A 27,465-nucleotide genomic window follows, 5' to 3' on the forward strand; every position below is an offset into this window, starting at 1 on the left:
GGAAAATGCGTGTGTAGGTATGTGGGTGTAAGAGTTGAATGGGAGTGTGTGCGGCAAGCGGGAGACCAGGAACCGTAGTAGATGTCGAGGGTAAGAGATACCGAAAGGTGGAGGGAGGTATGCCGGGGGGTGGTGGTGTTCTGTCGATTTGGGTGACGGGTGATTGATGGATTGACGGATTGATGAATTACTTGATTTGATTGACGGGGGGTGGGAGAGAAGAGGTGGATGTGGTTGTGGTGGCGGTGGTGGGAGGATGATGCCGCACCAGAGCGCACCCAGGGTGAGGATGGACGGACGGGACGGGCGACGATGGGGGACGGGGGAGGTCGAAAGACTCGGGACAGGAAGGGGCGACGCTCACAATGCGAGGAACGAGGTAGTCACGTACCTCGTGCCTCCCCAAAAGCGAAAGAGAGGCAGGAGGCAGGCGGCGACAACACCGCAGCTGGCAGGCACGCGGGCCACACCCATTGCGGCGGGAACGAGAAGGGGTCACTGGCGCATGTGGTGGGCTGGGATACTTGAAGGTACCTTGGTTTCTCAAGTCACTTCTGTCTTTGCTTCACACTACAAATTGCCCCCATCTGGAAACCACATGTACTTGGCTTGCAGTACCCGGCTCTGTACCTTGGCCAGTCTCATGGTTCCAGATGGTGAATGGATAAGGTACAAATGGGGGCCGGGGGGGACCACAACGGAGTCGGTCTTGGGTAAGGTACGGGGCCTTTGGGCACTTCAGTACCTAAGCAATGGAAACAATCAATCTGTTATATTCAATCAGAGCTTGCTGTGGAAAGTCGCTCTTGTATTGAAAGCTAGGTAATCACTTGCCCCTTCAGATCTTGCGCCAACTAACTTTCTCCAGTGCTAAACTAGAAGCTTTCCCGTGGGGAAAAAAGACATGAGACGGACACGGGAAAGTGTCCGTCAGCCGTACGCATACGGGGGGAAACAGGCGGCTAATTTCCTCAAGCTCTGTCACTCGGCTTTGGTCTCTCGCAGTACGGAGTAGTGCTGGTTGCTCCGACTTCCGAGTTCCCCATGTGAAGGTCCAGGTAATAGGTCATGCTATGCGCTGTTGTTGGTACTGTTTTCTGCCCGTCCATCTCGCTGCCCAGCCAGCGAATTGACCAAGGTATTGTGCCTCTCGCTTGAGTCGTTCCGTGGGGGGCCTGACCGGAAGAGACTTCTCGGCACCGTGATTGTGGCTGACTTGACTTGGGCGGGTACATCGCACTCACACTATTCGTCTATGTATAAGCAGATCATGTGTGAGAACCAGCATCAAGCCAGCCCACATCCCAAGGCCCAAGCATGGCCCTGAGGTTCCTATCTCGTCGTCCTGTGTCTCGAGCCTTTCGACTCCTCAGTGACGGTAAATACAGTGCTGTACTCCGGATAACGCGAACTACGCCGCTCGACGAGCAGGGGGGTCGACGGCAGACGCAAGACCCAATCATCGCCCACACGCGAGTCCACGTTCCCGTTCGGGACAGGTCAGGCGGCACCGTCTGCGGTCCATGTCGCTGGAGTCTGCAGGGTCCGAGGCACTGTTTCGCACTGGCAGCCGCTAAACTCGAGACAGAGATACGGGCCAACGCTACGGAGTACCTTGCTGCTGACATCTGTCAGTACTCTGGAGACCAATGGAAGGCAGTTGGGAACTAAGCAGACAAGCCGCGACTCAATAGTGTATCCTAGGTACGGAGTAGATACTCGCAGTCTCGCGCAAGGTAGCTAGCTCATCGTATGGATTTGTACCCCGTACCCATGTAGAAGAACTGAGGTGGTATTCGTGCTGGATATCCGTATCACTATCCAGTATCCGTTGACCATATGCTTTGCCCGGGCCAGCAGCAAGAAAAATAGCCGACGATGATGGGTGGGAGTCGGTTACAGAAACAGACACGAACCTTAGCAGATTCAAGGCCAGACTCTGAGTCTGCAGGAATGCCGTGACAGAAACGGGATTCAGAGAGTGCCATTGCCACAGCTACCGTTGGGGTAGGGGTACAGTGTGAATATAGCCATACACCAATTGGTGTCTACATAGGTTGTAAGGGTGTGCTGTCGGGTTCGCTCTTGTCTGACGATGCGCCGCTGGCTGGCCTGACGTCTGCATAGTGCAGACCGCATTTTGGGTTTGCCGACCAAGACCAACTGACCTCGTTGTCGCATGGAATATTGTCTTTCTTTCTTTTTTTTTTCTTTTTTTTTCTTGAGCCACCATCAGGTTTTGACTGCAATGACCGGAATGTGAAGACTACTAGGCTGAGACCTTGGACTTTTAGTTGTCAGTTTGCGCCCAGACCGCTTGTAACAAAAGTGAGGATGACCGTTTCGCTGATCGTCCAACAACGAATCCTGCAAGCTATTCTTCCAGCCAACAGCTGATGGCCTCTTCCTGGTTGTGACTTATAGGGATTCGTACTGTGGTGCACCGGGTGCCTTCGCCAGTAAGAGACCCTACCTTTAGCCTGTGATCTGGGACACACAACAGGGGGCAAGCCTGGGAAAGACTCGAGGGGGGGAACAGGAGATCAGGGCCAAAGTTGGGGAAGCACGTGTCAGAGTTGTTGGGGCCGTCATCACATGCATCTGGCCGGGTTGGACGGGATGAACAAGTAACTTAGCATGTGCAGAAGTGGGTTGTGTTAAGCTTTCTGCCGTGTTTCTCACCTTGATGCTACCAGGTTGGACTCCCGGATGTCTATGTCACAAGGCATCAACTGACAACGGGCGGTGGCCGGGTCGCCCAGCCGGCATTCGGCCCCAGGCACAAACGAGGCTTCCTCGCTGTTTGATTGGACTGTCGCTTTCTTACTGCTACGTCACCCTGGGGCACGGACTCACCCTTTCCATGTGAAAACGAAGGAGAAGAAAAAAACTGGAAAGAGACATACGGGGCACACACAGAGGGGAAGAACCCACGGCTCAGGAGCCTTCCGCAAGTTAGGGATTCCCAGCCCGCACTTGAGACGCGTTTCTGGTCACCTGTCTCTCCAAAAAGGCATCCGCAACTTGCAGCTTCCGCCCTACCTACCTTGAGCCTCGCAAGTTTAGTTTGGTTCTTGCCTTTCACTGTGTGTCTGCCAGTTTTGCCTGCCCCAGAAAGCTTTCTCAACCCGGGCCTCACAAATTCGCGATACCGTATCCGTAAGGTAGCTCAGGCAATCATCCCACAGCTGCCGTTCAAGGCCCATATTCACGTGCGATTTGCTGCCACTCTGCTGACTCTTGATTCTTGGAGGGGAATTGGTGGGACTTTGCAGAATAGGTTGCCGGATGACCATGGTAATTTTCTCGAGATCCGCCCAAGGGTCCAGTTGTTCCCGCTGACGTTCTTCTCTGTGACGCCTTCTTCATGGATCTACCATGCCCTTCTTCGTTTTTTTCTTCTACCACTCCGTCATCCGAGATTCTGCCGTTGCCGTCTGTACGTAGTACACCAACACCACATGCAAATCAAGGTACACCACCACACGTCAGGTGTGTAGCCGTTGTGGTCTTTCCGATTTGCTTTGCAAGAGTAACAGCCGGTAACCTGTATTGGCTGATTGGATTGCAAGATCCAATTTACACGAATCTTGCGAAACCGACGCCCAATCACGCACTTGAAGCACCAATGCAACCTCTCTCACCTTAACCCACCAGGCCTTATCAGTATTCACCATCGACATCGAGGTGCCGAGCTGCGCTGATTCCCACAATGGAAAACCCACAACTTCCAAGCTCTTCTTTCAAGTTCCCAGCTGCTGCCCGCCGGCTTACTTGCCTGCTCGCCTTGCATCGCACGACTCAGTTCTATCTGCTACCCGCCCGTCCTGACTAGTTATCTCCCACAAATGGTGGCCATGTGATGGCATCTCAGACCCGAGCTGGTGGATCAGCGGCGTTTCCACGGCCCTCGGCGCACGCTGCACGAGCTCAGAGCACGCAAGAGCCAGCTGACATCGTCGAAGACTATTCAAGCCTTTCTCGTACCTTTTGGCACTTCCCCGGCAGTACGTAGTAGGCTTCTTATAACCCCCCGAAAGCCGAGAGACATTAACCATCTTGGTTCGGGAGGCGTTTGTGTTTTTTGACTGGTGTCTCTCTAGATCTGACAACCGGCGAGCCGGTCGTGCATTGCAACCTTTTCCTTGTCGTAGAGGCTGTCAGGAGGACATGGCATGAGGCTTCCCAGCTTAAAGAGGACCCTTAGCTTCAAACAAGCGTACGAGCACCTGTCAAGACTTGTTGAGCTTCGAAGCAGGAGCCTCGGCGATTGCTTCTGTCAGGAACACAAGATGTGTTCCATGCATGGAAGCTTACTCGTCAAGTGCGTCTACCGAGATCTTGTCTTGATCAAGATCTCCTGCTAAGATTTACCCGAAGTAACTGCAGTCCAGCAGTCGGTAAATGTAGCAACCGTTTCGTCTCGTAAATCACAACAGAAATAAGACATCATTTTGATAGTATGTATGGCACCTCTGACGCCGCCCTGGCAACTGTTCTCTTCACTCGAAAGCGAAGAGAAATGCATGGGCAGCTCTTATGGAACCGGAAGGTTTCCTCTGCGCGTCACGAAATCGCAATTCACATCAACGACGACACGAATGAGCCCAGCAGAATGCCAGTCCAAATGTGGTTGTAATAATGCGCTGCACTGTCTAAAAGGACGCGGTAGTGAGGAAAAGAAGGAAAGGAAGAAACATCGTGAAAATTTTGGCCCGATGTAAGCAAACCACAGACCCACTCTGAGAGCTGCAGGTCATGTGACTTACCTCTGAAAACTTACCTTACGTAAACCTACTTTTGCCCTTGGGATGTTACTTACATAAGACAAGCGGCAACAGCCACAGTCTGACCCCCAGCCATATGTGGCTGCACGACAGCTTGCTTTCCCAAGAGGTAAGGCTGTCATTGTGCTGGTCCGTGCCCTTCCGACTCCAAGGAGACATCGTGGTTTCAATATCGCCAGCTATCTGTCAACGCGCGGTTCATCAACTGCACGACCCGCGAATAATGACAGCGTCCACCTCCACCATTTGATCATTTAATACCATCACGAGCTGCCCTTCTGTACCAACTGCATGAAAACATCCTCCTCACTGCCATAATTCCTCTGGCCAGCGTGCCAATTGACTCCCACCGCCTCTGCGCCTGCCCCTCGATCCCCCGCCTTGGCAACCACTTCATCATGGCTTCCGCCGTGTTCTTCCTCGACTTGAAGGGCAAGGTGCGCACTACGAAACTGACCTGATATCTGAGACGTTCAAAAATGCTGATACTGGCTTGCAATAGACCCTTCTTGCCCGAAACTACCGCGGTGACATTCCCATGTCAGCTGTCGAGAAGTTCCCCGTCCTTCTCAGCGAAGCAGAAGAAGAATCATCAGCTGTCCCACCATGCTTCTCGCACGAGGGTATCAACGTACGTGCCGAATTGTAGCTATCTGCGCTCCAGCGTCGCAAGTGGCATCTTGACTGACGAGACGCGAATTCCAGTACCTTTACATCCGACACAACAACCTATACCTCCTTGCCCTGACGAAACGAAACACCAACGCTGCCGAGATCCTCCTATTCCTTCACAAGATTGTCGAAGTCTTCACCGAGTACTTCAAGGCCCTTGAGGAAGAGTCCATCCGCGACAACTTTGTCATCATCTACGAGCTTCTCGACGAGATGATGGACTTTGGCTACCCCCAGACTACCGAGTCCAAGATCCTCCAGGAGTACATCACCCAAGAATCCCACAAGCTCGAGATCCAGGCCCGCCCGCCCATCGCCGTCACAAACGCTGTCTCATGGCGTTCCGAGGGTATTCGCTACCGCAAGAACGAGGTCTTCCTCGACGTCGTCGAGAGTCTCAACCTTCTCGTTAGCGCCAACGGCAACGTCCTGCGCAGTGAGATCCTGGGCGCCATCAAGATGAAGTGCTATCTCAGCGGTATGCCTGAGCTCCGCCTGGGCCTGAACGACAAGGTCATGTTCGAGACAACAGGCCGAACGACACGCGGCAAGGCTATTGAGATGGAGGACGTCAAATTCCACCAGTGTGTGCGGCTGTCACGCTTCGAGAACGATAGGACCATTTCCTTCATCCCCCCGGACGGAGAGTTCGAGCTCATGAGCTACCGCCTCAACACCCAGGTCAAACCCCTGATTTGGGTCGAATGTGTTGTCGAGAGCCATAGCGGGTCGCGAGTCGAGTACATGCTCAAGGCCAGATCGCAATTCAAGAGGAGGAGTACGGCCAACAACGTTGAGATTATCGTTCCAGTCCCCGATGATGCCGACACTCCTCGCTTCCGCACCAACATTGGCGCCGTCCACTACGCCCCTGAACAGAGCGCCATCGTGTGGAAGATCAAGCAGTTTGGAGGCAACAAGGAGTTCTTGATGAGAGCAGAGTTGGGACTGCCTTCGGTACGAGGCGATGACGAGCACGGTGGTGGTATGACTGGTGGTTTCGGCGGTAGTATGGGTGGTGTTGGTGCGCCTGGCAAGGGAGCCAAGAGGCCGATCCAGGTCAAGTTTGAGATCCCCTATTTCACAACGAGTGGTATCCAAGTGCGGTACCTCAAGATTACAGAGCCAAAGGTAAGTCTTTCTCCTTCGAGGAGTTCCAGTGGTTGTCATTTGCTAACTTGTCACAGCTGCAATATCCCTCGTTGCCTTGGGTCAGATACATCACCCAGTCAGGAGACATAGCTGTGAGGTTGCCTGACGCAGTATGAGGCGAGCGGGTATCGGCTTAGTTGTAACGCAATACGAGCTCGAAGGGAGTACATTTTCCATCGATGCATTACTATTTTATTGAGCGAAAAAGTGAATTGAGGTTACACAAAACACATGTTGGCTGGTGGGCATGGGCCATAGACACATCCGTTGGGGGCGGGGTAGATGCGTCAACGCTTCGTGGCTCTCAAGAGCCGTTGGATGAGTACCTACTGGGTCAAGTAGATAACCCGCGTTCACTAGGACAAGAAGGAGAAAGCTTTCAATGATGACGTAAAGTTCAATATTTCAAAGATGCGTGCGCCTTAGGAAACATGTCCCGCATGTGCCTGCCCCTGAAAGAGCATCATCTCTCATTTCCGATGCCATTCATTGAACCTGAGCATCACAAGATTTCCTTGACGCTGAGAGCACTATACTTGATAGTTGGGAATTCGTTACTGCTGGTTGAATTGGGTATATGTGCTGTCGAGACAACGCCGGGCCAAAAACAGAAGACACGATGAGACGTTGTGAAACGGCATGAATGAGAAAGGGGGAGCTCAGCCGAAGATGACGCAGCATCTGGCCTCGAACCCTTCAATCATCTCCGTAGTCGAGTTGTCATTGCAGGAATCACAACAGATCTGCACCATTACACCTCTCGGAGAACCAGTGGGATCAGGGTCTATTATAGTCAGCATATACTTTGACGTGTGTAATACGGCGTTCCGAGAAGAAGCAATTTACTGACCAGCACGAGAAGATCGCCGCTCATGAAATCCGTTCCTATTCCAGAGCCCATCCCAGAAAACTCGCTCTGTGTCTCCCGGCCTTTTCATCAGAGCCAAGAGGGCGAGGATGATAGGCAAATCACCGCCCAAACCTATGGATCGGGGAGCTGAAGAATCCGGCGTGGCGAATGTGTGTGGCAGGAGATGGGGTATCCAAGACGGCTGGGTTCCAGATACATGTCTTTGGGGGCCGCCGGGAGAGACGATCCGAGTAACACCTGGGGCTGTTTGGTCTGGCTTTTCAAAGGCGATGCTGTGAAACCCACCTGGATAGGGCTCGTCCACAGCTGATATATCAACGTTGGTAACCAAGCAAGGAAGGAACCGCCAACAGTTGAAGACGCTATAAGTCTTGTATTCCTGCAGGGCAGTCGGCTCTTCCGCTCCAAGTAGCTGAGAACAAATTGCCCCAGGACGTCCCATTGCCTCACGGTTCCAGAAGAATTCATTTCCAGCCGGAGCGATGACCCCGTCCGTATACCGCCAAACAATGCCCGCTCTCTCCTCACCATAGCCATCGGCGGAGTCAGGTGGGCGAGTGTTGCCGCAGGAATCGCCAAGGTTGTATCCATCAAGAATATTGAGTTCGTTCACTACAAAGAGAAAACTGAAGTAGATGTCAGGGACGGCCTCCTGTCTCCCACTGGATTGTCTTGGCTTGTGATCTTTGTCCTTCTTGTCACTTCGCCTCCCGTGCTTACGGCTTCCACTCCGCTATCTCTGTCAGTCATCGTATTAGTCCGAGGTAGGCAGGAGGTGGGCACTTACACTCGACTGAGAATGCATTTCTTGTTTCCACAAAGTTTCAGCAGGCAGTGGCTCGGAGTGCTAGCGCTAGAGGCTGGATACCAAGCCCACGATGTTTGCTGCTATTCTAGCTGGATGACAGTCGCTACTGTCAAGTGAGATTTCAGTGATCTCGTCAGAAATGACAGAGATGATGGATTCCCGGGTATTAAGCGACTATTGCACCTTGGGGCCTGACGACGTCGTCGACCATGCCCGAAAAGGTGGTCTGATATTCTTCAACTTGCGATGCGTCAAGGATGCAACCCATATCCTTACTTGCAGCGCCGAGCATGCTACAAGTCCAGGCTTCGATTGGGACAACCTGGTTTTGACGATCACAAGTGCCCAATCCAAAGTTTCTGACGCCTTGTTGACGACAATGGACACGCGTGAGACAGAAACGCAGTGTTCTGATCGACCTCAAATTTCCTGATCGCGACGGAGGCGTAGGTCCCGTGGTCACATGTCGTTTGGTCTGCACTCGGCCACGTTGCGCCGGTGAAGAATGACTGCATGGCGCACTGCAGAGACACAGGTATGCGATTTCAAGATGAGAAGGCATGGGATTCTCGAGAATGCGGGTTTCGCTGTTTCCTCGGCTGTGGTTGCCTTTGAACCGTCACAACCCAACGAATAGAACTTGGCTGACTCTTGTGCCGCCAGTTGCTCATTGGGGCACGTCTGTCCTGGAGTAATACAATGGCCTGCTTGCTGTTGGGTTGAAATCCAGGTCCAAGATGCTCAAGTCCTCCTGCAACTCCAAGTGTGGGCGTTAACATCGTCGAACGTGATTGCAGGAGTGCAGGCATCGACACTAGATCAAGCGTGTAAGGTTGTCACCCATGAGGTGGATGTTGGTATGACTTGCATGACGCTAAACCAATCAGGTCCATGTGTGCGATTGGGATGAACGAATCTGGAGCCAATGAGGTTGTCGACGATTTTACTTCTTTGGCCCAGCTTCGGGAGCTCGGGCTCGGTCGTCGACGCTGGAGAGGTTCGGACAGAAACTGAATCGAGGTGGGATCCGTGAAGGATTGTGGCTGTCGACTCGACAGCCGTATCGACGAGCTGATTCTTCTTCGGTCATGGATCCCTAGTCGAAGGAAACATAACACCTCCTTCCCTGGCTATGACCTGGCCACAGTCGAGGGGCCAGATTCCGCCATCACTGCAATAGAGTGCAGCGTTATTCGTCCAAATGTCCCTCAGATCATGATGCCCAACAACCACCGGCTGCCTATTGCACCGAATGAAACCTTGAAAAGCGTGATCGGTTAAACATTCCATTTGTTGTGAAGGCTCGACGTGGCATCTCTGGGACATTGCCGAAGACGCGAAGTAGGCAAGGTTGACGCGCGGTGGGGAGCGTGTAGCGGCCGCAGGAAAGATTGGGTACCAAGCAGTGCATACGACCTTTGAATCGCACCAAACGCCAGTTGGTTTCGTCTATCTCGTGGACTAGCATAGGAGAACTTGAGAAGCGAAATCAGAATCATGCTCGACGCCACTGTCTATAGAGTGCGAAATGACTTGTTTTATGTCCTCCTGGTATTTGATGAGATCAAACGTCTCTCTGACATCGTGGTTTTTGAACTCATCCGGGACGAGATATTGGAACAACATTGGATGGGCATGTCTGTGTGATCTCGGTGAGAATCCTCCTCGTAGCACTTCGCTGAGAGAAAGAGGTGGCACAAAGCCTTCAAGGCCTCGTCCTTCAAGATTCATAGGCCTTTCTGGAGCAAGCGCCATCGATATTTGTTCCAAGATCCTATCAAAGACTCATGTATTCATGAACCGGTGTGTGGCAGGCTGGCTTGGAGTGTCCCGTCCATCCGTAGTCCTTCGTCATCGACTGTAATCGGACGATATCGGGCGTCCAGAAGGGCCTATCGGGTGGAAACATCCCCCTCTAAGCTAAGAACCGGTCAGCTCAAGTGCGGGGGTTTATTTGGAGTGACGCCAACTGGTTTCGCTGGCCAACAGCAAATTATGGCGGACCAACGCCATGTTGGGAGGGCCGCAGTTGGTGGGCATGTCTCTGACTACCGGTACGGCGACATGGCCAGTGGCTTGGTACGGCCAGGATTTCCGATATATCCGACGAAATGGGCTTTCGATTGCGGCACAGAGTCGAGAGAAATGCACTGCCAATAAATAATAGAGGGAAAGGAGACAACAACTTGCGTTTCCGGAGGCACACACCATCAAGCGGTGTAAGTTGGAATGTTTGTGTGACGTTGAATTTGACATTTCCCAGCCAGGCAACTCCCGGCCGGTTGAGTACAAGGCAACTACATACTTTCCCGCCTGGCTTCGTTCCTCTACTCGTTCTGTGCGTGCGGAAAGAGACTAATGCCGCACCCTCTTGGAAGCTCTGTCCGCCTCTTCCTCGCCAGCAGCTTCCTCCACAGAACCGCTGGTACCCACCACTTGAAGGGCCTCCTTCAGAAGGCGCTTCTCGCCGAGTCTTACCTCAACAGCCATTCTCTGTCGAGTTGTCAAGCTGCCCGATGCCAGCAAAGCCTCATCTTGCTCAGCTGTCGTCGGGTACTGCGCCAGAAGCTTTTGCAGGGTGGACACAACAACGTGCTGGTAAATCTCATCGCGTTTCCGCTTGTCGGGAATAAGATCAGCATTCATCTTCTTGAGAAGCTTCAGGATACCCTTCAGCTGCTCCTCAAGCTCAGCAGAAACCTCTTGGACCTTGGCGGGTGTTGTGAGTCGCCCCTCCGAGTCTGGCTCTCCTGACTCACGCTCGAGGACAAATACATCCTCGAGGTCTTCAGGATCTATGTATTCTCCCTGCACTCCCGTTAGTTTGATTCATCTTTTCCTCTGATTGAACATTTTCCACACGTACCACTTGCTTCCAGACCTCGTCAGTGAGCTTCAACTGTTCATTGAGCACAGACTGGACCAGGTCCCACGGAATCTCAACCACATCGTAACGAGAATGCTTGGGAGTGACATAGCCGTATCTTCTGAGCAACTCAGAATTCGGGTGAGGCCCGTAATAGTTCAGAATCTCCTCTCCTGCACGAATTGTTCGCAGAGCGGTGACGCTGAGGTCATCATCACCGTGATTGACATGAGCCTGCCAAGACATTAGCGTTGGTAAAATGTCAGAAGGACGAAAGAAGAGAACTACTCACGTTGAACTCTGCATCAGCGTTCAAAATATCAGCCATGGGTACCATACCCAGCATTGACTTGCCCTCGCGGTCCTCAACCCATTCCTCTTCCTCTTCTTCCGGCTCCTCTTCGTTCTCCAAGTCAAAGGCATAAGCCATGATGATGCTGCCCATGCGGTGAGCCAATTGCAGAAGCTCTGCTTCGGCCATTTCAGAGGCACCTGCAGGGTAGAAGACGGCTGGGTTGGCTGCGATGACCGACAGGATACGCGAACGGAACATATCATCGGCTTCCTCCTTTCCAATCTTTGACAAACTAGCGCTTCCTTTGAGATATTCGAGCTCAGAAGTCTCCCAGAACATGAGTGTGTCAAACTTTTCGGGAAGGACCTCAAAATAAGGCTTCCAGGGTGAAGCATCGCCCTGGAGGTACTCATAGATCATGACGAGGATAAGAGAACCCCACGAGTCGAGGGGCTCATTCTCCATATCCTCGTCGTCTCCATCGTTGCCGGTAAAGACTTGAGGAATCTTCTTGGGAAGCTCAGACGTCTCGACATTGATGATGCTTTTTCTCGGGATGGTGAAGAGGACCGTCTCAGGTGCGATGTCCTTTGTGGCCACTGGGAGTTTGTTAGTCAACAGCGTGACGAGAAGAAGGCAAAATGACCTACTGATTCCTCGCCCGGCGTTTTGGCCTCTCAGGTCAACGATCTGAATGTCATCATGGAAAGTGGCGCCCGGCAAAGACTTGAACCACGACAAAAATCTTTGCGATGTCGTCTGAAAATCACCGCCTGCAGCCATGACGCCAACCAATTATGAGTACGAAGTCAACAGTGCAAGTAGGTGGAACCTGTGTTATAAGGAGGACGGCGTGGCTGATGTATCGCGATGTTTCTTTTCTTGCGCCAACGATTCTATTAGCCTCGGGAGGTCTTGCTGTCTGGTAATTGGAGGCCAGAAATTTTCACTGGGATAGAAGTACTGTGCGCAAAAGACCTCTTTGTCTCTCACACCGTGCTCGCTGAGACCCACTTTCCTAGAGTCTAACAGACTAACACGATGTTCAAGCCCCATCAATTAACATTTAATGGTAAGACGATTTAATTGCCCATGACCTAGGAGATTGCGTTGTTGTCAATGAGTTTTAAAGTATTATTTAATGAATATTAGGAGAAGGGGTGAGAGTGTATGATTTCTGGGTAGTTCCAAAGATATCAGCAGGAGAGCGATGAGTCAGTGGTGTCTGGCTGATGAATAGTTACCACTTCAAGACGAATGAACAAGAAGACGTGGCCTTCTATAAGTCGATTGCCTTCAAGATGACCATTCTCATCATCTATTTTCAGGTAGATTATGATCTTTCGTCCACTAACTATCTGCTTCGAGGGTCGAAAGAGGAAAGGAATGGAACAATGTTTGCTAACCGATGTTTACTCAATGTTAGTTAGCCCGAATACTTAACACGGCATTCAACTGCTTGAAACTTTGGATCATTACAGGAGCACTAAAAAATTTCAGTGGTCGGATTTATTTTATGCTTAAATCCTAACTGCAACTACACCCTACAGAATGATGGTATGACCATAAGGTAGTCAGGCATCCAAACAGGTGCCTCAGACAAATGGGCGCATGTCAGCACTTGTGATGAGAGCTGCCTCATATGGCCTAGCAAAGCTCCACCACATTGCTAAAAATCCATTGGATGCTTGGAGAATTTCATGGAAAGTGATACGAGTTGGAAGATTCCCAAACATCAAACAAAAGCCAGCAGCGCCATCATCATCGCTAGGAAGCTCAGCTAGCATCCAATAGCAGCACAAGAAGTATCAGTCAATCCCTCTTTACTTAAGAATATGCGTCCTACTCCTCTCGCACTGCCAACTTTCTTGTTGACAGTTGGCTTCGACCAGCCGAACCCAACCGCAACTCCGCCACCGCTTCCATCGGACGCTACGCCTTGGATACCCCGTGCCAAATGCCTACATCGAATGGGTGACGCCATCATCGCTGAAACTCATTGCGGTGACAAAGAGATATTGCGACCATGTTTTCTCGATGCGCCTAGTAAGCTTCCGGAAGGCTACATCACTCAATGCTTGCTGGATGCTGGTTGCGGTACCGGTCACGCCAGCATGGAGGACTTGTGGATCACCGTTGCTTGTCTTCGAACATTCGGCAACGACTGGATCCATCTTGAACATCCCGATGATCATGACGCAGAGTTAAAACTGGGCTACGATGATCTGAAGCTCAAGCGGGAAGATATCCTTGCTAGTGAGTACTGATTCAGCTCGATCGCAGCCTAGGCGTCAAAGACAGATGAAGCTGACCTACCAGTAAGAACATAATACATGAGCTACCATATATTAAGATGTTTGTCGATGCGATGTGCTGCTTCCTTCACTTCGGGTGTTGATAGTATTACACGAAAACCATGGTGGCACACGGGGCATTGTTATTATGGAATGCCATGAGCCACTGGCTCTCCTTCTTAAGGTGCTAGTAACTTCCATGCAAAATGCTACATATATATCATCTGGAAACAGACCTAAATTTCTCGTTGAATACACTAAATGACACGATCGCCGACTTCCGAGGTTTCGATAGTCATCTCATCAGCCGTGACCATTTGGCGACCCTCAAATCGAACCTTTAGAGCCTTGGAAGCGCTTTGAAGTTCACCCAAAGGCCGGAGTCCACCGCCTGCTCTAGCACGAGAGTCTTCGTCCAGGGCGACTAGCATGGCCAAAGACGAGCTCTTGGCTTCCCGGAATGCACTACGTTCTTCTCTGCTCGATGCCTGTCGACCATTCAGTTTCATTTGGCTGACGATTGTAAGGGCAAGAAATAGCAGAGCCATCACGATCTCGACTGCAAGCATAGATATCCATCCCCAAGTGATGTGAACGTATGAGACCTGCGTTAGTGCTTTGCCAGAAATGTTGAAAGAGTTGAAGGCGTAACTCTGCGGTTGATTGACTCGCATGCTGGTAGCAAAGTTCAGAGAAGTCCAAGCTTTAAGAGCAATGCCACAAGGGGCTAACGAGCAGACTTACATTGTTGATACACTGGTCGCAACATTTGTGTGTATATTGTTCAAGGCGATTTGTCGAAGAGTAGAGTTGGCGATGTTTTTCAAGTCATATATGACAGTTTGAAAAAGAGTCTTGAGAAACTCTTGTCCACGGAAGAAAACGGCTGTGTCCTGATACTCTTCGGTGACGTAGCTAGCACTCGCATAGCCCATGATATCGGTCTTTAGAATGGTGGATATCTTCTCTAAAGAGAAATAGCTTGCACTGTAATGTTCCTCCTCGAGAGTCGATTCAGCGTCAAGCTTTGTCAAAAACCTCGGATCCTTGAGATGCAATGTTTCGTGCCAACGGTCGATGCTCTGGTTGCACGTACGCGATGCTTCTCCAAGGAGTGGCCGGCACCGCATGTCCAGAAAGAAGGGTTTCTCTTGTTCAACAGGTACAGCAGACGTCTCGACAAGAGTAGTTCTTTCGATACCCATAGAAACCCTTGTCTCGAACGTTTGAACGCACAGATGATACATGACCTCCATTGCTTCATGTCGAAAATTGTAAATTGCGCCGATGAGGTCGGACGCAAACGGCGCTCCGGCGACTTTAGAGAGCCCGTTATACCACGTCTCGTTCAGCTCGGTCGGGTTGGTGTAGATGACGGTGAAAGAAGATATCCTAGTTTGCTTGAGATCTTCATCGTCTTGGAATGCAAAGGTCTCACTCCCGTTGAGCATGTCAGTCATGGCCGCCAATGGTGTTTGATGAGCCATTTCCAAGCCACTAGGGAGAGATGCTCGCCACACCTTCGCATCAGGCTTTGGGAAGCCCAAGACAAGGGTGTCGATCATGTCTGGGGAATCGAACTCCTCCACTTTCAGGTGTTCGGTGATGTTCGCCGTCTTCATGCAAATGCCCAGAGACTGATACCGATCAAAGGTGCAATTACCTGTAGAGCAGAACGCGCCTGCGGGTGCGATAGGCTCCATGAAATCGGTGCTGTCAGACAAAGTGGCTAGCACTAAAGCTCGGCGTGCCCCTAAGTTCATGCGGTCTTCGTCCGACGTCATGTTGCGTACAGCCGCAGCTTTGGCTTCCTCGTGCAGGGCCACAGAGTCTCGGACAGGATATTTGATGGCGAGTTGCGTTACCGGTGAAGTTAGGGCGCTAACGATCATCAGAAGGGCACCAAGAGAAACGAAGTGTTTGTATCTGATACGTTTCAACAGCATTACGGAGCCCCATGGCCCTCTGCTCGCCTGGTCGAACAATTGCAGGTCATGAAGAGGTCGGTCTTTGAGGAACCACGACCATTGCGTCTGGCTTATTGCGACAGATACAGGAAGCATGAAGGCTGCTTTTGCCAGTGTAGTAAAGAAGGCGAGGAAGGTGTTGAGCGTGATATGCAGCGGCCAGTCTGGCAAAGGTTGTTGGTCATAGCTGCAGAGGACCGCAACGATCACTAGAGTCAAAATTGTTAGTACGAAGTCTTCGACGGTATTCTCATAGAGCCAAACTTTGGAAAACGTACAAAAGAAGGAGGATATGCTGAGAAATATGTAGAACACCTCCCAGGCCCATATTCGCCAAAGCGGCTTGGCCGTAAATGGTTCACACTCTGATTTTCTAGGCGGCTCATCACTTGAATAGCCCCGTTTCAAACTTTGATAACCTTGGCTATCGATGGTGTCGAACGTAGATGTAGCTACTGGCTTTCTGTTGATTGATACGTTCATAGCAGGCGTGCCAGATTTTAACCTCGCTGTGGAAGGCTGATTGTCTGGAAGGCCTGTAATCAGGGGATTCCCCTCAATGTTGTTAAGCGAGCGTCTGGGTTGGAACTGTTCTCTTCTCGCCATTGCTGGGCGCATAGCGCTACCAAAGTCGTCGCTTGACAAAAGGGTTCCTGTTAAGTTGTGAGCAGTAATTCAGTCTGGTCAACTTTTATTGAGCGCATACCATGCCCTTGGTCAAGGTCAGTTGAGCTTTGCCTATTTCTCGAGACGAATTGTGGGACAGCTTCTGCGGACACTGGCCTTGAGAGTCGTCCACGAGGTGCTTCTTCGGGGCCAGAGTCTAGCCCACTTTCTGAGAAATGGCTGTATCTTTGGCCAAACATGATGGATTTGGGTACGGCGAATCGGGGGCAAGATTTCAAGTTGCAACGCTCAAGACGGTGCCAGGGCAACTTTTCAATTCTTTTTATGACAGCGAGTTCTTGTTGAACGGGTGTTGGACCGTTGTGGAAAGACTCAATGAAGCACTGCAAACGGGTCCTCCCGTGGTCGCCAAGTACAACCTGCAGTACACCAGCCCCCAAACCGCAAACACATCTGCGGTAGAGTGCCATTTGCTCTCGACTCCCACCAATGAAGCCTATCTACTATTGCCCCACCTAAAAATTCAAGGTTGAATTGCATACGAGCAACCGCAAACTGGAAGGCGATGAATGCAGGCTGCCACGGCACGAACAAAAATAACAATGTCTGCGTTGAGGGCAGGTGCCGGGATGAGAGAGAACCGTCAGTGGTTGGTTATGGCCAAGCACTCAATTCGGACAGAGGTTCGACTTCTAGCCGAGTGATGCGGTTGGACCTCAGTCTACCTGCCCGAATCGGCTCGTGGCAGAGAGCTGAAGTCAGACAAACGACTTACGAGCGGGAAGAGCTGATGATACCTTGATCCGTGATGACTGATGAATCAATCGCGGTGGAGAAGAATAGACATTCATCTCTCCTTAAAGAATGCACCGTTTACATTTCCTCTGTAGCGGTTCTTCACTTAGTAAGGTGTGATATCGAGTCAGTTACCATTATAGCTATCCGGATTCAGTTAACGCAAGCTAAGACAAGAGACAACTTCACAGCAACTCACCTGGTCGCAAAATGCCAAGTCTCTATGCCGTTTCCCCTTTGATTTGCATCTATGGGCCGGCTATCAGACGGATAGATTGTCAATCAGCACTACTGCAATGCCAGTGTCACAGCCCCACGTGATACCACCCTCTTCTGCAGATGTAATGCAGGCATCGAGCCATGGAGAGTCTGCGAGCGGGGTAGTGATTCTAAAAATTGTTCATGTTCAGCAGTCATTCTTTGAAATCAGGCCCCCGATAACCGACTTGCGTTGATTTTCGGAGTGTTTTCTTTCAGCCCACATCAGGCAAACCTATCCATACCCGAGTTCCAAGTTGTCAATTATCCCTCCTGGCTAACCATCTTGTAACTGCTGCACCATGTCATCGCTGAGGCAGCGGCTTCTGCCTGGTTGGATCTACAAGACGGAAGAATGCCCGATATGCCTGTCCTTCTTCTCCACTGACATACCACCCGGCCCGGACCCCCGAACCGGACTGGACCCCAAATTCAAGCCCGATCGCCGCTTACTGCAACCAGAGTACCAAAACCGTTGTCACGGCTGCTGGATAGCCCGCTTCACAATCTCATTCTTCAGTCATGTTCTCGACAACGTAGACTCCAATAACATGCGAGATGCCCTGTTCTACATCGACGCAGACGTTGACGGCACGAACATTGTTCTTACCGCAAGGAAAGGAGGGCCAAGAGGCGGTTATATACTATCGAAATTGCAACTGCTTAAAACAACGCTACCACCGGCCCAAGGTTATATGCAGTCCTGTCTGCGATACTTGATCTCAGTCCTTGACCCCAACGCTTACAACCCGCTGCCGGTGTATGTAGCCCATGCCTATGAGTCTCCACCCATCGTAGGCCACACGGGGTCTCCAGATACTTTCAAAAAGATCTTTACGTGGTTCGAGGAATGTGTCGCGCAGCATCCGGACTGTGGCAGTGGACTCAGCATACACCCGATGCCAACTCGTCTGATTAATATCTCAGACAAAGGCAATATGCGATTGGTTGAACATGTCACCACAAGAAGCCACTACATCGCGCTCAGCCACCGATGGATAGAAGCTTCCAAGATGCCGCGATGTGTGAGCACCAACATCGAATCGCTGAAGAAGAATGTTCCTTGGTCTGCTCTTACCCGGAACTTCCAGGACGCCATCATATTCATCAAAGACTTTGCCTCATGGTATGCGAAAGACCACCCAGAAGAAGAACCCATTCGATACGTCTGGATCGACAGCCTGTGCATCATCCAGGATAGCGTTGCAGACTGGAACGCAGAGTCAAAGTTGATGTGTTCTGTCTATGAGGGTGCACTCCTCACTGTTGCAGCAGCGGCCGGGCCCGATGGCTGCTTTGCTGAAGCTGAACGCGTCTACAAGGGATTCGATGTTACCAATCCTCAACGCCAAAACCCGAGACTGATGCTGCGAAAAAGCCTACCGGATCATGAGAATGAGTATGAGATGGCCGGGAGGGAACATGTCATGCAGCAGAACGGTCTTCGTACGCCTAGCAGATTGGATCTGATGACAAGAGGATGGGTGATGCAAGAAAGACTACTTTCTCGCAGGTTCGTCGTCTTCGCCCCAAACGAAGTCATGTGGGAGTGCTACGAAGGCTCCCGATGCGAATGCGGCAGACTCTCTGGCATGACGGGCCACTTAAACCTTGAGGGAGAGGAAGGCAACATGAGTCAGGTTAACCAAAGATCCTATCGTTTCCACGACTCTAAGCGGGTAGAGGATCCGAATTATGCACTCCTGCCGATGCCGCTCAAAATGGCGTACTATGCCTCATTAGACGACATGGGTGAACATGCGGCACGGAACCTCCGCAACTGGTGGCGCCGGCTGGTTGAGAGATACACGACATTAGACCTAACTCAAGAATCAGACAGGCTGCCCGCGATAATGGGTCTCGCAATCCAATATAGCCGCCGAACTGGGCAAGAAATGAAGGATTACGTTGCAGGGATATGGAGGAAGTCACTTCCCTTAGACTTGCTATGGCATACAGAAAATCCCTCCAGTGAACCTATCTCCAAAACTTCGAAGGTCAAGGAAACACCATCGTGGTCCTGGGCAAGCTGCCGAAGTCAGGTCAGAATGCCTCGAGAGGGGAGCATGGAGAAACCGATATACTACGCTGAACTGACTTATGTCAACGATGGTATGACTGTCGGTCTGAGATGTGCTGTTTTCACTGACTTGAGTGAAAGAGCAAGAGACGAAACGTTCCCGATTACTGTGTTGCATGACTTTCCTGACAGAGCGGCAAGTCTTGCTCCTTCAATCTGGGAAGCTGGGGCCGTATTTGCTCTAGTGCTCAGAGCGGGTGAAGGCGAAGATACTACTTGGATGTACCTTCACATCAAGCCCATCAAGTCTGTCCAAGGTGACGTGATCAAATACAGCCGGGTAGGACTTCTTGAACTAGGGAGGCGCAGATATTTGCGAAATAAGATCGCTTGCTCAGACGAATTGGTAGGATCTTGTTTCAAGTCGGGAAGAATTGAAGAGTTAGAGTTAATATAGGTAATGTATAGTAACATGCAATGAGGTCATGAATCAACTGAGATGGCCCTTTCAACAAACATCATTTGGAGTCTTTAGACCTTGAGAACTCATATGTTCTCTCAAACCTCAAACGACACCACTGTGACCAAATCAGTCTCACCACTCAGTAGTCTAACATTGTATCAAAGGGGGGCTTTGTAACGTACCTCACCACAGCTGATCGGCTCATATTTGGGCGGATTCTTCTCATCCGTGCAAGTAGGAAGCACAGAACACTGTTCATTATGATTAAACCCAAAGAAAAAGGGCATAGAGTACCGGTCCTCGGGAGCGTAGTTGAAGACCCGATGGACCGTTGACTTGAATCTATCGTTGGACAACCGCTGCAAAAAGTCGCCAATGTTGATGACAAAGGTGCCGGGAACTGGCGGCACCTTGATCCACTGCCCGTCTTTTGTGAGTACCTGCAACCCGCCCACGCTGTCCTGCCAGAGGAGGGTGAAGCACTGCAGGTCAGTGTGAGCGCCCAGGCCAACGTCGATCGTGGCGTCTTGCGCTTCAGTGTTCTTGGGGTAATAGTTGCAGACGCTATCACTGTAAGGTTGTCAGTCTATGCTCACGACCTCGTCAAAGATATTATCACGTACCTTCCGGGATATGTAATAACATCGTCAAAATAGTTCTCAGGAACATCCAACGCTAATGCGAAAGCCCTGATCAAGCTCCTCGCAAGCGTCAAACAGCCCTGCCAGTAGGTAATCATATCGTCCTTGAACCCGGGCAAATGGCTCGTACCCTCCCACACAAAGTCCTCATGCTTCATCCATGGCTTCACCTCCTCTGGCACGGCATCCGGATCCTTGGTCTCGGGGTCATACCGCGGATCATACCGAAAACTGAACCCCTCACGATGATCCTTTGTCTCCGTCGGCGAGATCTGCGCAGCGCGTTTCTCAGTCCACCCGTTGAAGAATTTGCTCTTCTTTTGCGTCGCCAGCGCCTTCTTCTCATTCGGCTGCGAGAAAAAGGCCTGCGCCTGCGAGAAGGCCGCGTCGATGGTGGCCTTTGGGATTCCGTGATTCTTGATGTAAAAGAAGCCCGTGTTCTCAGCCGCGTCACGGATGGCGGCGGCGAGGGCTTTGCGCTCGGCCTCGGTGCCGTGTATGGTGGAGAGGTCGATGACGGGGACCTCAGATGCGACGCAGTCTCGGGGCGGGGTCTTGAGCACGTCGCGGTAGACGGGGCCGTAGGCGGACATGAGCTCGAGCTTGTAGCTCTCTGGAGCGGTCTCAGTCACCGTGGTAGTCATGGTTGCGGGTCGTGAGAGTGAGATTAGTCCAGTCGTCGGGTTGTTGAGTTGAGCTATCTTGTTCTTGATCTATGTTGAACAAAATAGTGGTCGGCAAGCTTCAGAGTAAAGGCAAATGATCCCCTTTTGAATTACGCAAATTGTCTCTTTCTTGAGATCAACACTCAAGATAGGTTTCACTGCACACGAATTAGATGTGTCAACTCCGATTAAAGCCTCCGGATGAATAGCGTGCTCAAATGGAACGGATCACCCGCTGTCGGGTAGTTGAAATGTTTTCCGCCGGTCTTAGCCGGAAATCGTCTGAGATTTGAACGACGGCGAATGACACGATAGCCAAAGATAATGGCGTGCGACACGGTTCGCTGGAGACAATCTGCAAATCCGCCCAGCACGGCCGCTTATCGCTCTCGGGACAAATGCGCCGACAACGGACCGTGTGGGGTACGGGGTTGATCCCCGTCTTCGGAGCCACCAGGGGCCCTTTGCTTCCCGGGGGCTTCTGTTTTCTCCGGTCGACTCTAATACTTATATGATGCCGATCTACCAAGATGCTTGGCATCAACTGAGAGGTCTTGGTGATGCTTGAGTTCACTTCGCTGTCATCTTTCCAACAGTAGAATATCTTCAACCAGGATTATATCCACTCTATACACTGGCGAGACTCCATACAGCAGTGCACAAATCTCTTCTGTGAAAGGTTGCACAATGTGTCGACTATTGAGACTCGTCAGCATCCCTGCAGTGCTTATCTCCCCCACATGAACCGCACGACCCCGGTATCTTGAAGAGTATCATGGCTATCAGCACGCAGCAGCCGATCGCGACTCCGTAGCCGATATTATTACCATTATTTGGTATAAGTCTCTGTCATGGTAACGTTGAGCTCCTCCGGATATCTCCCGTTTGCTATTCAGGCAACTTGTACGGGTGGGCGGGCATTGCTTCTTCAACGGTGATCATTACAGCTGAGTTTCTAGAGACGAGCATCAAGACTCGAGAATCTCTGATCGCAAGCCCACCCTCGGAGCCAAGTCTGCCGACACCGGCAAGCCGCATACACAAGATGGGCCTCCTCAACCGCCTCCGCGTCCCCGCCGCCGCCGGTACCTCGGACATTCACGGCCGCGACGCCCTCCTCAACAACGACGACCTCCGCCCCCTCAAGCTCGCCGACCGCACCTGGACCCAATGGACCTATTTCACGTTCTGGTTCTCCGCCACCGCGACAGTGTCCAACTGGTACGCCTCCTCCACCGCCCAGGCCCTCGGCCTCTCCATGTGGGAGTCCCTCGCCTGCGCTTTCGGCGGACAATGCCTCATCGCCGCCATCATCACCCTCAACGGCCGGCCGGGCAGCTGCTATCACGTGGGATACCCCGTCGTGTGCCGTGCTGCCTTTGGCATCTACGGCGCGTGGTGGCCAACCTTTAACCGCGCCGTCATGGCTATCGTCTGGAACGGCGTTAATGCCGTGCAGGGGGGACAGTGCATCTACGTGATGCTCCACGCCATCATCCCGGGTATCGCAAACATCCCAAACACCATGGGCGAGGGCTCGGCGCTCACGACAGCGGGGATGATTGGCTTCGTCATCTTCTGGCTCATCACCTGCGCGTTCCTCGTCATCCCTGTCCCAAAGATGCGCGGGCTCGTCTACGCGAAGCTGTGCGTCTTCATCATATCCGCCGTAGCTATGCTTGCGTGGACGGCCACAAAGGCAGGTGGTCTCGGTCCTGTAGTACGCCAGGGCGGTACGGCGACGGGATCAAAGAGGGCGTGGCTGATCGTGCAATTCCTGATGCTAGGCGCGGCCAACTGCGCCACCTTTGCGAGTAACGCCGCGGATTTCCAGCGGTATGCAAAGAAGAAGAACGATGTTATTGTCGGTAACCTCTTCTGCTTCCCTGTTGCCAACTTCATCGTGGCAGCGGTGGGAAACCTCGTCTGCGCCTCTAGCGAGTTGATCTTTGGCGAGTTGATCTGGAACCCCGTGACGCTGCTGGATAGCCTCCAGACGGCCGAGTACACGGCAGCCAACCGAGCCGGGTGCTTTTTCATCGCCGGCTGCTTCGCATACTGCTGCATCTTCAGCTCCATCTTTGAGAACTCCTTGCCGGCTGGTAACGACATTGCGGCGTTGTTCCCCAAGTACCTCACAGTTCGGAGGGGCTTCTTTGTCTGTGCCGTCATTTCGTTCGCCATCAACCCTTGGTTCTTGCTGGTAAGTCCTACTCCAACCTGCTCGAGTGTGAGTATGATTGCTAATGAGCACTAGGGCTCTGCCTCCGTCTTCGTATCCTTCCTCTCCTCTTACCAAATCTTCCTCTCAGCCATTACGGGCGTCTTGCTGGTAAACTACTACATCATCGGCCGCGGTCGCATCAGCATACCAGATTGCTTCACGTCAATGAAGCCAGGGGCTTACCACTACTTCCACGGCTGGAACATCCGTGCCTATGTCGCCTATATTGTTGGCATCATCCCCAACTTTTACGGCTTCCTCAACAACATGGGTGTTTCAGCCCCCGTTGGCGTCACGAGGTTCTACTTCTTTGCGTATTGGGTCGGACTGTTCCTGTCCGGCTTCATCTTTTGGGTTTCCTGCAAGATTTGGCCACCTCCGATCATGGAAGAGGGATGGGTCGAGCCGAAGGACTATGTCAGGCCCGAAGAGCTGGAAGGCGAGGGGCAGGTCATCGAGGCTATCGACATGCCCCAAAGCGGCGAGGTGGTGGACCATGAGAAAGGTCTTGGTGAAAAGGTGGCCAAGGTGTAATGTGACGAACCAGAGGACCGCCAAGAAGATAATACGGCAATGAGATAGATCCGTCCTGATAATGCTAGTACGAAAAGGTCGTCAAGGTCTCAAAAAAGCATTGCAATACGTTTAATGATGGGAAGCTACCTGCTAAAGCTCAGCAAGAAGACTCCAAGCAAGTGGCTTGCGATGCGTAAGGCCTCAACCGTATCGTCATTGAAAGACTGGGCAAGGTATACGGGCCTCTGACTCCTAACGCCTCCTAATCCACGCTCGAACCCTAAGAAGTTAAAAGGACGAAACAGTGGTGACATGCACCACCGCGTCGATATATAGCCGGTTCAAAACAGTGCACGTTGTACCGGGCTTCATCTTGAACATTCCGTTCGGGCCCATCGAAAATGGCTCCGTATTCTCGAGTTTCACCTTAAGTTTACCCGCTGCCAAGGAGCAGATTCGGACTTTCTCTGGTTCGGCGGCCCATTCATGCGACTCTCCGGGCTTGATGACGATGACGTTGAAGGATATCTCCTCAGAGACCGTCACAGCTTGATTGCTCGTGAGATAGGAGTTGGAGAAGGCTACATCTGGGACAAGATTAGCATCGCAGTATAGCATCATATGGACGGTACAAGACGTACTTGTAGGGGATTCGCTGCGTTCATCACGAATCCGCCCTGGAGCAATTTCCCAGTCTTCCATTTCCAGAGTATTTAGTGGCATGGCGTTGCCGCTAAGTGAGGAGGCATGTCCGACGGGCGTCGATATTCTAAAATCGGCAAGAGGCTTTGCGATAGCCGCTGAGTGCCTCGTGGTGCGTCTTGGCGGGCTTTCAGGTGGGTGGCTATCGACTTTGTGGACGCTCGGCGCCGGTTGCGTGGATGGCGGCAGGGAAGAGGCAGACACCGGAGTTGAGGTTTTGGGAGGTGGTTGAGATGCTGGAGGATATGGCAGGGCATAAGCGTCAGCAGCCGTTGTCGCAGATGCGGAGCGGGTTGCGATCGTAGATCGTGTAGGGGGTGCTATCGGGGTCACTTGTGGGCTTGATGTTCCCTGGCCCGAGGACAAGAAGGAGCAATTGTTCCTTTCTCTGCGGAAGTTAGACCGCCACTGACATCCAGAGCAGGCCTTGTTTCCAATCTCCTTTAAGAACCCAGGAGCTGCGGCAGACATGACGACGCATGGCTGCAGAAAGTTCTCAAAGGGATCATTGTGCTTGTAACAAAAGTGGCAACATGGCATCGCAACATCGCCAGTAAGGAATATCAGAAGCGCAACTGTTGCGAGGGGTGGCAGGTGTCCGATGCCACCGTACTTCAACTTCCACGTCTGAGGTAATGGACGCCGTTGGGTGAGTTTCAGCAGCGCCTTCACGTCCGGTCTTTCTACCGGTATCTTGTAAGCGGGCGAAAGGCAGCCAGAAAAATACGCAAGGAGCGAGCCATTCGAGGCAGAAACGCTTTGACTTAGAGGCGGAGCCACTGAAGGTGGTTTGATAACCGTCATATCGTTCTTCAAGTATGACTTGGGGATGGCCCGGGACGGGGCTGGGTTCACAGGCTTCGAAGTCGGGCCCCACGGAACAGGGTTCGGAGCAGTGGCCGGGGCCGACACCGGCTTATAGCCTGCAGTCGCTGGCTCCGCCAAGGGTGGCTCGTCGCCTCGGAGGGGATTCTGGGAGACCACGATAGGGGCCGCGTACTTGGTGCCTGCCCTCTTATAGTAGTCCACGAATGACAGGGTCCCGTCGAGGTTGTCGTTGAACTTGGAGCTACGATGCTTTATCTGTATGTTGTCAGTGTCACAGGACTCTGGGATCAATCGAAGAGAAGACTTACGCAGAAGTGCGCTCCAAGCCCGTTCCACTTTGGAAAAATGACGCGACAGTTGCGGACTGGACAGATGTAGGGGATTTTTGGGTCCGAGTGAAATTTGTAATTCGTAGGTATGATGGCGCCGCAGGTGGATTCTATGCCCTGGGGCGTTCTCCATTGCAGATACCCGCGAGGATGCGGGCTTTTCGTGAATGTGAACTCTTGATCGGTGCCTTGAGATGGCGGCTGTATCACTGTCAGTCACAGTCTTTTAGGTTAGAAGGCACTTCTCTTACGAGGGCGGCTTTTGCAGATGGCGTGCCTGTAGTATTGATCTCCAGGTCTCCTTCAGTCTCTCCGCCTTCGTCTTCGTCTTCGTCCGTCATATCATCAGCATCTGCTTGATCCTCGTAGTCCATATCCTCGTCCGAGGATTCGATGACTTGGGCTTCATGCGTTGCTCCTGTCGATGATGAGGCGCCTTCGGTACTTTTCAGGATGTCTGGCCTGGAACCGGGTTGTCCAAGCCCGAGGACGTTCAGTAAGTCTTGTTCCGTGGCAGTTGAACTTGTTCCTTCTTCGGGCGATTTCCTAGTCGATGGGCCCTTAAGACCAGTATCCGTTGCCTGCCGCTTAGCATCACCCCCAGCCAGATTCTCAATCAGAGGATGCTTTCTCTTGGACGATGCTTCGAATGCAGATCCTGTAGACGTGTCAGCAAGTGGCAATCTCTAATGACTTCCTCCATGAAGCGCCGTCAAGAAGGGCGCTCAAATAGAGTATGCTTGTGAGACCCAATCTGGCAAGAGCTGGAAGGAGCAAGTCAACTCACCACCAAGCCAGTCCTTTGCGTTCGCCGACTGTCCAGCAGAACCCGATTGGCCTCCAGATGCGTTACTAGAGGCCCATGAATCTTGCAGAGCCTGAATCTTGGAATGCTGCGCAAGACTCTTCTTCTCGCGCGCCATGTCTGATTCTGAACCACCTTCCGAAAGTACCGCTTCGAGCTTGACTGGTAATGGATCTTCAGGATCGGGCTGAGCAATGTCGCTCACGATGCGAGCTGGTTCCGGGCTGCCTGACCTCGTGCTGTCACTGTCGTCAGAATCTTCAGTGCCCGAACTTGGTTGAGCGGATTTCAGCTCTGGTGTGTTGATTTTGCTTTCGGCTTGAGCCTGAGCTTGAGCTTGAGCTTGAGCTTGAGCTGGGAGAGGCGCAGAAGCTTGAGCAGGGGTGGAAGGTGATGGAGCAGGCCCCGTAAATGGCTTCCCGCCCAGTAAGGAAGTCGCCCAAGGTGGTGCCTGTCCTCCGTAAAGACTCGGTCTCATGAGCGGTTTCGATGCTCCGGTCCTCTTCATCTTCCTGCCTGAAGTGTCCCCGCTGCCGGAGGCTGAAGAAGGCGACACTGTGCGGGTGGCATTGTTTGCCTGGGTTGTCGAGGTCGTATTGGCCGGTGACGAGGTGTGCTTGAATGAATGTGAGAGCCCCGATGGTTGTGCGGCCTGAGCGTTGGATGCCATTGTTCTATTCCTTTGACTTGAGAGACGAGGTTGCTGCCCACCTCATGCAGCTGCACGCGCACTTCTAGATTGGAGATGCTGCTGCGGGGGTCGAGTCCGAATTTCATAACTTTCAACTGCTTCGCATCTGGGCGTCTGGGCGTCTGATTGTGAAGAGCAACGAGAGAGTGAAGTGAAGGTTGAATGAAGATTGAAGATGGACGTTGGAGG

The 27,465-nt window shown here is 52.0% G+C and overlaps 10 protein-coding genes across 10 annotated transcripts; 4 read left to right on the forward strand and 6 right to left on the reverse strand.

The window, feature by feature from the left end:
* Positions 1-187: 187 nt before the first annotated feature.
* CABS01_06216 (uncharacterized protein) lies at positions 188-418 on the reverse strand (the record flags this gene model as incomplete). Its single annotated transcript, XM_060539582.1, has 1 exon — positions 188-418. A coding segment is annotated over one exon (231 nt), but the record flags the coding sequence as incomplete, so codon positions are not given.
* Positions 419-5,185: 4,767 nt separating this feature from the next.
* Positions 5,186-6,727, forward strand: CABS01_06217 (adaptor complexes medium subunit family protein; the record flags this gene model as incomplete). The annotated part of the gene is made up of 4 exons (XM_060539583.1): positions 5,186-5,224; positions 5,290-5,418; positions 5,493-6,590; positions 6,647-6,727. 4 exons carry the CDS (start codon positions 5,186-5,188, stop codon positions 6,725-6,727), a joined length of 1,347 nt encoding a protein of 448 aa, XP_060404120.1.
* Positions 6,728-7,270: 543 nt separating this feature from the next.
* CABS01_06218 (uncharacterized protein) lies at positions 7,271-8,287 on the reverse strand (the record flags this gene model as incomplete). The annotated part of the gene is made up of 3 exons (XM_060539584.1): positions 7,271-7,395; positions 7,462-8,215; positions 8,270-8,287. 3 exons carry the CDS (start codon positions 8,285-8,287, stop codon positions 7,271-7,273), a joined length of 897 nt encoding a protein of 298 aa, XP_060404121.1.
* A 2,358-nt stretch (positions 8,288-10,645) lies between these two features.
* On the reverse strand, positions 10,646-12,234 carry CABS01_06219 (SET domain-containing protein; the record flags this gene model as incomplete). Its single annotated transcript, XM_060539585.1, has 4 exons — positions 10,646-11,098; positions 11,157-11,390; positions 11,449-12,050; positions 12,102-12,234. The coding sequence occupies 4 exons, from the start codon at positions 12,232-12,234 to the stop codon at positions 10,646-10,648; spliced, it is 1,422 nt and encodes a 473-aa protein (XP_060404122.1).
* Positions 12,235-13,286: 1,052 nt separating this feature from the next.
* CABS01_06220 (uncharacterized protein) lies at positions 13,287-13,718 on the forward strand (the record flags this gene model as incomplete). Its single annotated transcript, XM_060539586.1, has 1 exon — positions 13,287-13,718. One exon carries the CDS (start codon positions 13,287-13,289, stop codon positions 13,716-13,718), a length of 432 nt encoding a protein of 143 aa, XP_060404123.1.
* Positions 13,719-14,002: 284 nt separating this feature from the next.
* Positions 14,003-16,578, reverse strand: CABS01_06221 (uncharacterized protein; the record flags this gene model as incomplete). The annotated part of the gene is made up of 4 exons (XM_060539587.1): positions 14,003-14,420; positions 14,490-15,921; positions 15,991-16,365; positions 16,419-16,578. 4 exons carry the CDS (start codon positions 16,576-16,578, stop codon positions 14,003-14,005), a joined length of 2,385 nt encoding a protein of 794 aa, XP_060404124.1.
* A 1,116-nt stretch (positions 16,579-17,694) lies between these two features.
* Positions 17,695-19,657, forward strand: CABS01_06222 (uncharacterized protein; the record flags this gene model as incomplete). The annotated part of the gene is made up of 2 exons (XM_060539588.1): positions 17,695-19,504; positions 19,605-19,657. The coding sequence occupies 2 exons, from the start codon at positions 17,695-17,697 to the stop codon at positions 19,655-19,657; spliced, it is 1,863 nt and encodes a 620-aa protein (XP_060404125.1).
* Positions 19,658-19,930: 273 nt separating this feature from the next.
* CABS01_06223 (2OG-Fe(II)oxygenase superfamily protein) lies at positions 19,931-21,160 on the reverse strand (the record flags this gene model as incomplete). Its single annotated transcript, XM_060539589.1, has 3 exons — positions 19,931-19,990; positions 20,058-20,445; positions 20,499-21,160. The coding sequence occupies 3 exons, from the start codon at positions 21,158-21,160 to the stop codon at positions 19,931-19,933; spliced, it is 1,110 nt and encodes a 369-aa protein (XP_060404126.1).
* A 1,066-nt stretch (positions 21,161-22,226) lies between these two features.
* On the forward strand, positions 22,227-23,939 carry CABS01_06224 (NCS1 nucleoside transporter; the record flags this gene model as incomplete). The annotated part of the gene is made up of 2 exons (XM_060539590.1): positions 22,227-23,384; positions 23,439-23,939. 2 exons carry the CDS (start codon positions 22,227-22,229, stop codon positions 23,937-23,939), a joined length of 1,659 nt encoding a protein of 552 aa, XP_060404127.1.
* Positions 23,940-24,209: 270 nt separating this feature from the next.
* Positions 24,210-27,255, reverse strand: CABS01_06225 (uncharacterized protein; the record flags this gene model as incomplete). The annotated part of the gene is made up of 5 exons (XM_060539591.1): positions 24,210-24,508; positions 24,563-25,706; positions 25,760-25,981; positions 26,032-26,438; positions 26,568-27,255. 5 exons carry the CDS (start codon positions 27,253-27,255, stop codon positions 24,210-24,212), a joined length of 2,760 nt encoding a protein of 919 aa, XP_060404128.1.
* Between the last annotated feature and the right edge of the window lie 210 nt (positions 27,256-27,465).

Source organism: Colletotrichum abscissum (assembly GCF_030869225.1).
Source record: "Colletotrichum abscissum strain IMI 504890 chromosome Unknown Scaffold_13.1, whole genome shotgun sequence".
Lineage (NCBI taxonomy): Eukaryota > Fungi > Ascomycota > Sordariomycetes > Glomerellales > Glomerellaceae > Colletotrichum > Colletotrichum abscissum.